The sequence below is a fragment of the Alnus glutinosa genome, chromosome 4 (genome assembly GCF_958979055.1).
Source record: "Alnus glutinosa chromosome 4, dhAlnGlut1.1, whole genome shotgun sequence".
Taxonomy (NCBI): Eukaryota; Viridiplantae; Streptophyta; class Magnoliopsida; order Fagales; family Betulaceae; genus Alnus; species Alnus glutinosa.
Genome location: NC_084889.1, coordinates 29397413 through 29410760, shown reverse-complemented (window position 1 = coordinate 29410760; position 13348 = coordinate 29397413). Strand labels below are relative to the sequence as shown.

At 36.3% G+C, this 13348-nt stretch overlaps 3 protein-coding genes across 3 annotated transcripts in view; all 3 read left to right on the top strand.

The window, feature by feature from the left end:
* The window catches only part of LOC133865997 (glutamate decarboxylase-like), a 5515-nt gene extending 2697 nt beyond the window's left edge, over window positions 1-2818 (top strand). Inside the window, exons 4-6 of the mRNA XM_062302539.1 lie at window positions 41-509; window positions 1004-1056; window positions 2116-2818. Coding sequence (XP_062158523.1) covers window positions 41-509; window positions 1004-1056; window positions 2116-2613 — 1020 coding nt within the window. The 3' untranslated portion in view covers window positions 2614-2818. The remainder of the gene's footprint in view (window positions 1-40; window positions 510-1003; window positions 1057-2115) is intronic.
* Window positions 2819-4946: 2128 nt separating this feature from the next.
* Window positions 4947-10056, top strand: LOC133866286 (uncharacterized). The gene is made up of 3 exons (XM_062302813.1): window positions 4947-5040; window positions 8361-9894; window positions 10024-10056. Exons 2-3 carry the CDS (start codon window positions 8422-8424, stop codon window positions 10054-10056), a joined length of 1506 nt encoding a protein of 501 aa, XP_062158797.1. The 5' UTR covers window positions 4947-5040; window positions 8361-8421.
* Window positions 5031-7110, top strand: LOC133867304 (pentatricopeptide repeat-containing protein At1g73400, mitochondrial-like). The gene has a single exon (XM_062304031.1). It carries the CDS (start codon window positions 5137-5139, stop codon window positions 6877-6879), a length of 1743 nt encoding a protein of 580 aa, XP_062160015.1. The 5' UTR covers window positions 5031-5136; the 3' UTR covers window positions 6880-7110.
* Window positions 10057-13348: the final 3292 nt, after the last annotated feature.

Below are 13348 nucleotides of genomic sequence, written 5' to 3'. Positions count from 1 at the left end.
ATATGAATGGTGAATTACCTAAAAATTATATGGTCCACAGGTTTGCTGGGAGAAGTTTGCTAGGTACTTTGAGGTGGAGCTGAAGGAGGTAAAACTTGAAGAGGGATATTATGTGATGGATCCTGTGAAGGCAGCAGAGATGGTAGATGAGAACACCATCTGTGTTGCGGCAATTCTTGGATCAACCTTGACAGGAGAGTTTGAGGATGTGAAGCTCCTGAATGATCTCCTTGCCAAAAAGAACAAGGAGACAGGGTGGGACACGCCAATCCACGTTGATGCTGCCAGTGGAGGGTTCATAGCCCCATTCCTTCACCCTGAGCTGAAGTGGGATTTCCGCTTGCCCTTGGTGAAGAGCATAAATGTCAGTGGTCACAAGTATGGCCTTGTCTATGCTGGTGTTGGCTGGGTTATTTGGAGGAGTAAAGAGGATCTGCCAGATGAGCTTGTCTTTCACATCAACTATCTTGGATCCGATCAACCCACCTTCACCCTCAACTTCTCCAAAGGTAATACCAATATACATGCATAATGCATACATGAGTGTGTTGTATGTGCATTAGGTTAAGCTAATAGGAAGTGGTGGATTTGTCTTTCTCGCATGTGGACTTAAACTTCTCATCAATAAGTGAGGTTCAACATGTGAAATATTTAACTGAAATAGGAATAAATGTTGCATCTAACGGTGTAAATGATGCTACATCACTTAAATTTTTTGAAGGGCATGCCAACATATGTATCACATGACTTGTCTATACCGTTAGATGTAACAACATTGATTCTTGGCCATAAAATGATTCCTCTCCATTTCAAGCATCCTATTCTTGAATAATCATCTAAGCTATTCATTGTTCACAATAATATAGCTTCGATTGTCCCATTGAAATTGACTAAACTCCTTGAATTGGGATTTGCAGTAACAAGTCTAATGAATCTGTTTTCCTTATTGTTTATCTTCTTTCCTTTATTTTTCTTTATATTTATTTACTTATTTTTTTGGCAGGCTCTAGCCAAATAATTGCTCAATATTACCAGTTTATACGGTTGGGCTTTGAGGTACTTTCTGCTTCCATTTTAAATTTCAGACCTTAGAATGATTGAAAAATTCCTTCATGGCTTGGTTCAGCATATTGGAGGTTCCCTTTCTGCTTTCGTTTTCTTAGTTCTATGCAATGTTACTATGGTTCAAGATCTGTTTATCTTCCAATTTGTATGCCCTAGGAAAACGTACATTTTATGCTGCAAGAAATGGTGCCAGTACCATCTTGAAGTTAGCCTTAGAAACATGCCTCATATAGAAGGGGAAAGGCACAATTTGATTTGAGAATTGCTCCAAGCAGATACACAAATTCGGGATATTAAAAAAGTAATAAATTATGCTCTCTATTAGAGAACATTTTGTGTATTCACCAAAAAATGGGTCTGTGAAAGGATCAGTCACAAGCATTAACACAGATGAGAGCAACAATAATGATATCCTAAAGATTCAAACTGCTATGGATAAGGCTTCAAATTCTTTAATGGTCTCCCCATGATAGACCACATAATTGTAATGAAATGATAGAACATGCCACAGGAAAATTGTCATGGTGATTTAAATTCAAAGGAAAGATAAAATGATGGCCAAAGTAATCCCATAAATGATATTTGAGAAGCAATTCATATACTTGAAATTAATTGTCTGGAAATAGTTTAGATTGCTTTTAATTTGGTAAGGAATTACCTTTTTGTGCTATATTTTGTTAAATCGCCACTTTGCTAAGATAGGGATAAACTGTAAAGTCAAAGGTTTGAATTTGGGACTTTAGCTCTGATACCATATTAAATCACTATTTATACCAAATGCTTAAGTAATAATTTAACATGTTATCAGAGTAAAGGTTATAAGTTCGAACCTTGTCTTCCCATTTTTTAATTAAATATTTCATGTGTTGGGCTTCACTTATTAAAGAGGAGCTTGAACCTACACCGGATGGATTATATTATAATATTAATTAAATGATGAAATTAATCATTTCTTATCAACTTAAGCTTTTGGGATAAGTAATGATTTAATAATATCATAAGGTCTTATATTTCAATATTCTATAACTGTGTTGATCTTGTTTGTGTAAGGGTTACAAGAACATCATGGAAAACTGCATTGAGAATGCCAGAGTGCTGAAGGAAGGAATAAAGAAAACAGGGCGATTTGACATTGTCTCCAAGGATGTTGGAGTGCCCCTGGTAGCCTTCTCCCTGAAAGACAGTAGCAAATACACGGTGTTTCAGATAGCAGAGAATTTGCGAAGGTTCGGGTGGATCGTTCCAGCTTACACAATGCCACCCAATGCCCAACACATTGCCGTCCTTCGGGTAGTGATCCGAGAGGATTTCAGCCGGACCCTGGCTGAGAGGCTTGTTACAGACATTGACAGAGTTTTGAAGGAGATGGACCAACTCCCCAGCCATGTCTCCATCACAGCTGGTCATGTCACAACTACTGTTGGTGAGACACAAGACGACAATGGAGGAAGAAAGCATGTTCAAAAGAGTGTGAGTGAGTCTCAGCTTTTGGAGGTAATTAACACCTGGAAGCGATTTGTGGATAGAAAGAGAACTGGAGTTTGCTAGTCCTCCTATTTGCGTCTTATGCTACCTCGTACTATTGATCTTTGATTTATCCAAGGGACTGGACATAGGCATATGTTGTTACTTATTGCTGTGTGGATTTGTTGATGACTGTTATACAAATGGTTATCACATAAAATCTGTTATGTTGCTGAAGTATGGAAACTATTTCTTTCATTATAACTATTTGACAATTACTTCTTTTGCATCTTGACATCATGACATTTCTAATAGAACCGAAAACATTGGAAAAAGGCCAAGATTCGTAGGTGGTCATGCATTTCTGTGTCATGAGCACAGAAATATTTGACAATATTTATCATACTTAACCTTCATGCTCTTTGTCATATTACTCAACAAAGAATCACCACTTTCAAAATACTCTCTCAAATGTTTATGAACATTATAGAGTTGCTGAAAATACGAGTTTGAAGGTGAATATAAGGAACCGAATATTTTCATTGTCACATTAAAAAACACTTTCAAGAACTTTACAAAGTGACAAACAATATCCCAATCCTCGTCGTTAGGAGGCCCCCCACCGTTTTCTTCTTGGCTCATCCTCAAACAAATAGTGAAAAATATGCTCATCCTTCTCTTGCATAAGATCAATAGCCCTCCCTCTTATATTTCTCTACCACATCCAAAATGGTATATGTATGCCAAGTTCCATCGAGTGGGAACATCAAGTGACAAGAAAGCATTACACCCGAATTTGTCTCTCCCCACAAGACTTAAACCTTTCGAGTTTTTTTGGGGGGGGGAGGACTTCACATTCCTAAGCAAATTTCAAACCTCTATGATTGATTCATCAACATCTTTCAAACCATCTTATACAATTAGGTTTAGAAGATAAATGTTACAGATAACACTTTTGAATAGATGTAGCACTTGTCGGTTTAGAATATGTGAAGAACACTTCATATGAATAAAATCATGACCACAAACAATTTCTTGAGTATACATAGTTCTTTCTTTTCAACCAATCAATTGCACTATCATTAGCATTTGCATTGTCAAGGGTAATGGACAGAATCCTATCAATCCCCTATTCAAGCAAACACTCCTCTAATTCATTCTCAAATGTTGCCCCTACATGTTGATGTTCAAATAAACCCTTTGACTGGTCATCAAAAAACATGTTTTTCAAACTATCATTCTCCTTACACATATGGACACAATCTTTCATCATTGTATAGCGAGAGAATCTTAAAATCGAGGCTCAAGCTTTTAATCAATTCTTAAAATCCTCTGCACACAATCATACAAAAAAAAAAAAAAGAGGAAAAAAAAAAAGACAACCCATCCACAATAATCATTTTGCTAAGTTCTACCCTAATTTTTTTTTTTTCTCACAATACTTTGCAATCATAAGGTTGTTAGCATCACTCTCACCAATCTTATCCCCATGAGTAAACTTAGACCGAGACTTATCAAATTAAGGCTTTATGCTCCTAAGTCTTCGCATGATAAAGCATAGAAGAGGTTTAGCATACATCTTTGGGCCAAAATATTTTTCTTTGGCCCTTGGCCTCTTAAAAAAGCAGCCTAAAAAATTAAGTACACAAACAAACGTGGTCCCATACAACCTAGGAAAAAAGAAGAAGATGGTCCCATATGAATTTGATTTAAATTCACACTAAAATCAATGATATTTGTTGGTTGGTAATCAAATTTTATCCGCAAGACTTTACCGATCATGAAAAAGAACAATTGAAAATAGAATTTTAGCATTATGAGCATAATATAGTTCAATATTCAAACTTTCAAGAATTCTCAAATATTTTTGAATTGTGTCAATGGTTGGTAAGCACCAGAAGATCAATGGTCTACCAACTTCTTTATCAAGTTGTTGTACTTGTCCTTACTCATTCCGTTTTTATCGCAACTATAAAACGAACATTTTTCAGTCATAAATATTGTCAAAACTAGGTTTCGCAACAAAATAAAAAATGAGTTTATGACCGACCCTTTAATGTTGTACCTCGAAAGAGAAAGTACTGCTAAATTTAATATAGATTCAATTATAAATGATTTTCGAGATCTAAAAGAACATCGGGTTCTATTTTGATAGTTATTGAATTGAAAATTGAATATATATTAAGATACAATTATTTTGTATGGTTTCTTAACACGGAAATGATACTAATTTTATTTTTTATATATTAATTTAATTTTCAATCTTAATATATTTTTCATCCATTTTTTTTTTTAATTTTAATATTTTTTTTTTTATTTATGCTTTATATATATATATATATATATATATATATATATATATATATATATATATATATATATATATAAATCAAAACATATACGTTCGCACCTGTCATGGCTTGCTGTCTGCTCCAGTTTTGCGGGTCTCACTGAGCGAAGCCAAAGTCAGTAGACAGTAGAAGACGAATTTCCGCTGCCCATCACCGCCTGGTAATCTCCTCCCTACCACTCCTATCTTCCTTTTCTTCTTCTTAAACCAAGCCTCCGACAATCATCTCTTAATAAGAGAAGTCCCTCGATTTGCATATGAGGAGGCTCTGTAAACATTTATGTGCTATTAGAATCGGAGTTAGAACCCCTCCTTTCTATTTCTCATTCTGTAGCTTTAATATAAACCCACCCGTTCAACCCACATCCACATGTCGTGTTCCAAACTTTATTGTCTCTGCGTCATTACTACAAACACCTTGTTTGGGTTTAGTCAAACTGTCATTTTCTTTGAATCCCATTGCCGCATTGAAGGTCGCTGCGAGGCCCTTTTGTTCAGAAATTGTCCCATTGTGCCCAACTGTTGATATTAGTGTGAAAGATGTTGAGAAAGAGGATAAACGTTTAGAAAGTGATGTTGATAAGTTGCACAATGCTGTTATTGATAACTCTAATCCATATCAAAATATGGAGAAGGCTCTTGAACAAGTTGGTGTAGAATTGACTACTGAATTAGTAGTTGAGGTTCTTCATAGGCTTCGGTTTGAGGAGAAGATAGCGTTTAGATTCTTTACGTGGGCAGGGCATCAAGAAAATTATGCCCACGAGCCTCGGGCATATAATGATATGATTGACATGCTGTCTAGTACAAGATACAAGGTCAAGCAGTTTCGGATAGTTTGCGATTTACTGGATTACATGAAGAGGCGTGAAAAGAGTACCGTTCCTGTTGAGGTTCTTTTGAAAATTTTGAGACAGTACACCGAAAAGCATCTGACCCATTTGCACAAATTTGCCAAGAAGAAGAGGATAAGGGTGAAGACGCAGCCGGAGATCAATGCCTTTAACTTGCTGTTGGATGCTTTGTGCAAGTGCGGTCTGGTCCATGATGCTGAAGCCATGTTTAAGAAGGCGAAGAAAAAGGTTAAGCCTGATGCTGATACATATAACATATTGTTTTTTGGGTGGTGTAGAGTTAGAAACCCGACTAGAGGGATGGGGATACTGGAGGAAATGATTGATTTGGGTCATACGCCTGATAATTTTACGTACAATACTGCTATTGACACCTTTTGCAGAGCAGGGATGGTGACAGAAGCAGCTGAACTCTTTGAGTTCATGAGAACGAAAGGTTCTACGATATCTTCGCCTACTGCTAAAACTTATGCAGTCATGATTGTGGCTCTCGTCCAGAATGATAGAATGGAGGATTGCTTCAAACTTCTGGGGCACATGATTAATAGTGGTTGCCTTCCCGATGTTTCGACATACAAGGATCTGATTGAAGGGATGTGTTTGGCCGGCAAGATTGAGGAAGCCTACAAGTTCTTAGAAGAGATGGGAAATAAAGGTTACCCGCCTGATATCGTTACGTATAACTGTTTTCTCAAGGTCCTCTGTCACAATAAAAAGAGTGATGAAGCGCTTAGGCTTTATGGGAGAATGCTTGAGATGGGTTGTGTGCCTAGTGTGCAGACCTATAATATGCTGATTTCAATGTTTTTTGAGATGGTGGATCCTGATGGGGCATTCGAGGCATGGAATGAGATGGATAAGAGGGGCTGTTCACAGGACGAGGCTACTTATTGCCTGATGATTGATGGGCTTTTTTGTTGCAACAAGGTTCAAGATGCTTGTTTGCTTTTGGAAGACGTGATAAACAAGGGAATGAAATTACCATATCGGATGTTTGATTCATTTTTGATGCAACTTTCTGTGATTGGTGATCTTCGTGCTATCTACAGGCTTTCAGAGCATATGAAAAAGCTCTACAATCCTGCTATGGCAAGACGTATTGCACTGAACCAGAAGCGAAGGAGCGTGAGCTTGAGAGGGAAGTAATAGGATTTAAAATAAGTCGTCTACCTTTTCTGCACAGTGTCTTTGTGGAAATCATGTATTGAGCTCATTTTCACAATGCTGGTGCCACCTCTTAGGAAAATATAGGTGCGGAGCAGCAATGAATCCTCATTTGTATTATAGAAGAATTCTTGGTTGCTATTGAGCTATGGATTTCGAAAAGCTGTCTCCAGAGAGCTCTAACCCTGCAATACACGATTGACTGCCTCATCATGCCAAATGGTTTTATTGCCTTAGTTTAAAGTTGTGCCTTGAAAGGATTTAATTTAAAAGGGAAATGGCATACTTTTGTCAATAACTTTTTTATAATTCTAGTAGAAAAAAGCTACCTTAGGAGGAATTTTTGCTCTCTACGTGGCCTTATGATCCTCAACTCCTCAATGCCTTAATTATAACAAGAGTCAGAACAGATATTCTTTTCCTATCTCTCACCTTAAAGACCGGAAACCCCAGGAAATCTTAATGGTGGTCTAGATAATAACTCCATAAAGACCAACTGCCAAAGTAGAGGAATCCTCCTCTGCCTGTACCACTGACTTACCATTCACCTCAACAAGCCTCCCATTCCATAGCACACCTCCACAACCACTTCCTTGACAAGGCATTTTTGAGAGAACCAAGTCTCTTGATATATGAATCACCTACTAGGAGGACAATAAATCAGTTACTTCTTTGGTCCAACTCATTTAGAGAGAGAAATGGTAATGAAATACAAAAATCCGGGGATACTCAATTTGTAAGTAATTGGACAAATTGAGTACTTGACCACATCGTATGATTAAGAATAAACACCTGAAGACTACAGTTGATGATTTGTTTTAGCACTATATAATTTTGTTCTTACTTATATATTAAAAAAAAAAATGTATGCTTCTGGTGACACATACACATGCATGCACATATATGTGATAGTTAGTTACACTTTACCTGCTCATGGTTTCTGTTGTGTTTGATTTGCCAATCTCTAGTATAAGGAGTTATACTTTATCCATTCGAGTCACATCTTTTATTATTTTTCAGTCCTTAATTGTTTTTTTTTGATAAGTTTTCAGTCCTTAATTGTTAAAATTCGTATGTATAAATCCGGGGTTTCAAGCCCATACACAACAATAGTAATCTCATTAAAATTTGAATACATAAACCCATGAACCAAAAGCAAATGCAACTAGACCTCAGGTGACTCTAGTGTGACTTTTTAAATCATAGGTTGGCAATTCAAACTTGACCCAGGCCAAATGAATAAAGTATGGTTTCCCCTATACAAGAACAAAGTCTAAAACCTATTCTTGGATAATTGGTGCTAGTTGTATAATTTATTTATTAGTTTCTTTAATTCTATATGCTTATTTTTCACTCTCTTCTGCTTTTTTTTTTTTAACTCTTGTGGATGTGTGTTTTTGGGGTGTGTGTGTGTGTGCTTTTTTTCTTTTTGGGTCCTCATTTACCTGCTTACCATTGGTCAGAATTTTCTGATTGAAGTAGAAGGCTGGGTTCTGGTTGCATAGTGTGAGAGCTAGTGTGGAAATGTTATTGCAGAGCTCTCTCCCAAGTTCAGTTGAAGCAGCTTTATCCTTTACCTCTGATCATGGAAAACGAGACTTAACATTTGAGTGGATAAATGCAGAGACCAGGCAATGTTGTATAAACTGTAACGAACTCTCTCAGGATGGTTCAGAGCTATTGACTGCCAACACAACATTTGAAACTTCTGGATCAAGTTACATTTGCAAGCGAAGGAAGCTCCTGAAAAATTCTGTGGTTATTTTTCCTCTTGAGGCGGAAGTTAATGTAGTACCTGTATTTGCAGTTAAGAATGGTCCTTCAGACATTCAAGTTGAGGATACAATTGATGATGGAACTGGTGCTCCTTCTCTCTCTGCAGAGAAATCAGTTTTTGAGTTTAATAGTGCTAATGCTTCTATCCTCAATTCACACAAGTTTAGCAAGAGTCCTTGTTCAAAATTTAAATTCTCTATTAAACCAGACGTGAATACTAAATCAAAGTTTGTTAGCTTTGGTAAAGATCTTAGATCTGACTGCTCTTTTCGGGAACCAGATATACAAGTTGGTTCTGTTATCAAAACTAATGAGGCTAATCACATTACAGAGAGCCTTAATCATGATATTCAGGTTAATGTAGTACCTGTATTTGCAGTTAGGAATGGTCCTTCAGGCATTCAAGTTGAGGATACAATTGATGATGGAACTGGTGCTCCTCTCTCTACAGAGAAATCAGTCTTTGAGTTTAATAGTGCTAATGCTTCTATCCTCAATTCACACAAGTTTAGCAAGAGTCCTTGTTCAAAATTTAAATTCTCTATTAAACCATACGTGAATACTAAATCAAAGTCTATTAGCTTTGGTAAAGATCTTATATCTGACTGCTCTTTACGGGAACCGGATATACAAGTTGGTTCTGTTATCCAAACTAATGAGGCTAATCACATTACAGAGAGCCTTAATCATGATATTCAGGGTTCTAAGGCTTCAAATGAAGAAGAACTCTTTCTCAAAGACCTATGTATTTCTGTACTAAGAAGTAATGGATTGCTTGAACCTGTTTGTCCTAAAATAAGTTGTGCTTCTACAGATATTCTAGGAATTGGTAGTGATAGAGGCTATACCCAGTCTTGTAAGCAATGCAGTCTTTCAGAAAATATATTGAATCTGTTGCTTTGTGATCAATGTGAAGAAGCATTCCATGTATCTTGCTGCAAGCCTAGGCTGAGGATGTTGCCAATTGATGAGTGGTTTTGTCATTCTTGTTCAAAAATGAACTGCAGTCCATCAAATAAGAATTCGTTTTCAAAATCATGTATTACTCGGAGTTATACTGCTTCAAGATTTGGATTGGGTCCAATAGCGCACATGTTGAAACACACTGAGCATTATACATCAAAAGTTCGGATTGGCGAAGATTTTCAAGTGAGAGTTCCTGACTGGTGTGATCAAATTTCCAAGTATGTCATATTATTGTTGAAGATTTGTGCTACTATTGTTTATTTATTTATTTATCATTTATTTTATTTATTTTTATATTTAGTTTATTCTGGTTTCATGTGAGTTGCATGCGTTTAGTTAATGAACCTCACCTTCTTTTAAGTGCAATTATAAATTTCAAAGCAGGATTGTTATGATCAATCTGATAATTCAATGTAGACTTCACTTATCTAATGTATTTTTTTTTAATTAATATATATTTTTTTTATTTGAGTACTTTTGCTTTACTTCATCTTTTCGTATGTAAATAGGTGGTAATAACTTGGCCAGTTTTACATCATGTTATACCTTCAAAGGATGCAAAAACAATTCAATGTTTCTATTTGCTTAGTGCAGAGTCTTCAACAAAAAGCCTAGCTAGCTTGGCAAGTCTCAGCTCCACACTAGTCTCCACACTAGTCTCCACACTCCTACCTTCACTCACTCTGAAATAGTATAATGAAAGGGTGAGCTTATAAAACTGAGTACGCACCAAATCCACGGCCTATAAGACAACAGAAGGATTTACATGATATGAATGGTAAACAAGGCAATTTCAAGTGTAGGATAAGTTTAGAAGTTGATACTGTCACAACAGAATTTAGAGCAGATTATAATGAGAGCTGATACATTATTCCTTATAGTATCCTTGTGATGATGACCAAATTCCCATTAACAATTTTTCAAGTGGATCCAAATATATCACTGGCCGGAGGTCCAAACAAATCGTTACCAGTAGTTAAGATTACACCAAAATCCTCATTCCCATTTCATATAGGGCCAGAAATCTTACTGGTAATCCGAATGAGCCAAATCAATTTCCCTATATGCTTATGTTTCAAAGGTCCTGTAAGCAATCAAGTCATAATTTGAGAGTTAAATGAGATATATAGAAACTGTGCTCTTTGCCAACACAAGCAAAGTCTGAATGAACAAGTCCAAGCATGGATTCAAAGCTAAGAAAAACCAAATTACCAAACCTGATTAATAGGATCGATCTCAAATCTTAAATATCATGCTTAAGGATGAAAAGCAATCAAATCTACATCCAATGGTTAGGACTAAGCAACATGGGTTTGAGGCTTAAATATCAACAAGCTATAGCTACTGCTTGAGGATTGGAAGCAACTGGGAGAGAAAAACCATCTAATAGAGGCAATTGAATTTGGCTAGAGAAAAGAAAAATGATGGTGATGCTGCTTACCTCAACCAGAAACCCAAATTAGATTAGCTAGCTGTAACACTACCTCACCCAGGTATGCATGTTCCCAATCTGTTTGAGGAGGTTAGGCATGTGAAGAAATTCTATGTGCGCTTTTCTACATGAAATATTATTGAGTGTCCAGTCAGTTAATGCATCTCATGTAAATAAGGAAATATTCTCCATTTGAATTAAATCTGGAAATTCGAATTCCCCAAGAATAAAAAGTTGGATTTCACCTCGGATAATAAAATCCGAAGTTTAGACGGCATAGCAAAGTTTGAGCTTTTAATTCTAGGGGCATATGCACAATCTGTAGATCTTAAAACTCTTTTTACAACCACTTCATAGGAAAACATCAAAGACAGGAAATTTTTTGAAGCAAACTGGGTGTTCAACAAATACCCTTTTTAGAGTAGCCACCAAACAGCTCAAGACCTTAGAAAAATTTCAGTTTTTTAGTTTTTTACTGACCCTGGGGCCTCTCTCTCTCTCTCTCTCTCTCTCTCTCTCTCTCTCTCTCTCTCTATATATATATATATATATATATATATATGGTTGCTTCTATAGAGAAGCACCAAATTCATTCCATCAAATCTCTCTCTCTCTCTCTCTCTCTCTCTCTCTCTCTCTCTCTCTCTCTCTCTCTCCCTCTCCTCTGAAATCTCGGCATCTCTTTGGGAAAGAAGAAGAAAATGGTGATCACAACGACAACGCCGGACTCCGGCGAGCAGGTGCACTCAGCTTTTGGTTCCAGATATGTGCGCGAACCCCTTCCCATGTAAGTAATTACTTTCGTCGATCTTGATCTGTTTGGTTGTAGTGAATATATATATATATATATATATATATATATATATATATATAAGAGAAGTTGAATTAACCACCCAAAACGACGACGTGTGGCTGCAGGTTGAAGATGCCGGAGAAGGCGATACCGAAGGAAGCGGCGTACCAGATCATAAACGACGAGCTGCTGTTGGATGGGATACCGAGGCTGAACTTGGCGTCTTTTGTGACCACGTGGATGGAGCCTGAGTGTGATAAGCTCATAATGGCCTCCCTCAACAAGAACTACGTTGACATGGACGAGTACCCTGTTACCACCGAGCTCCAGGTCCCTCTCTCTCTCTTTCTATATATATATATATATATATATATAAATGGCTAAGATGGTACATGGACTACTGTGATTGGAGTATTGGACCTTTTGTTTTGTTTTTATCTATCAAGTAGAAGAATGACTGTTTGGCTCTCGAAGCTACTCATCTTCTGAAAATAAAGGGAAATATTTTATTCTAATATAAGTTGTTCTTTCTAGATAGTGCTTCTCATGAAACTTTAAGTTGACAGGAGTGAATTTAATTATTTAATTAATATTTTAATATATATATGAAAAGATATTGGTTTCTTTTGATAATTTTTCTATCGGTTAATCATCGTTTATTTTAAAAATTTAAAGTGTGTGGAGGAATGAGGCCAACATATAAAAATATTTAACTGAATCAGATTGAATTGTAGAGTCAGAACTCATTTTGATATGATATGATGTTAAATAATCATTTATCTTATAAACTTAAACAAAACCAATTTAATTAATATGCTAATACTATGGATGTCTGTCGGTCTGTCACCTTTGAAGTAGCAAAGATCAATCTCTATCCTCTTACTCTTTTCCTTTTATTTATTTATTTTTTTCTTCTTTCTTCTTGCTTCATGGTTTGAAGTCTAGATAATTCTTTTTGTTCTTTTCTATGCCCCATGGCTTAGGTGGGGCCTCCATTATAACTATTTGACAATTACTTCTTTTGCATCTTGACATCATTACAATTTCTAATAGACCCGAAAACATTGGAAAAAGGCCAAGATTCGTAGGTGGTCATGCATTTCTGTGTCATGAGCACAGAAATATTTGACAATATTTATCATACTTCACCTTCATGCTCTTTGTCATATTACTCAACAAAGAATCACCACTTTCAAAATACTCTCTCAAATGTTTATGAACATTATAGAGTTGCTGAAAATACGAGTTTGAAGGTGAATATAAGAAACCAAATATTTTCGTTGTCACATTAAAAAATACTTTCAAGAACTTTACAAAGTGACGAACAATATCCCAATCCTCATCATTAGGAGGCCCCCCACCATTTTCTTCTTTGCTCATCCTCAAACAAATAGTGAAAAATATGCTCATCCTTCTCTTGCATAAGATCAAAAGCCCTCCCTCTTATATTTCTCTGCCACATCCAAAATGGTATATGCCAAGTT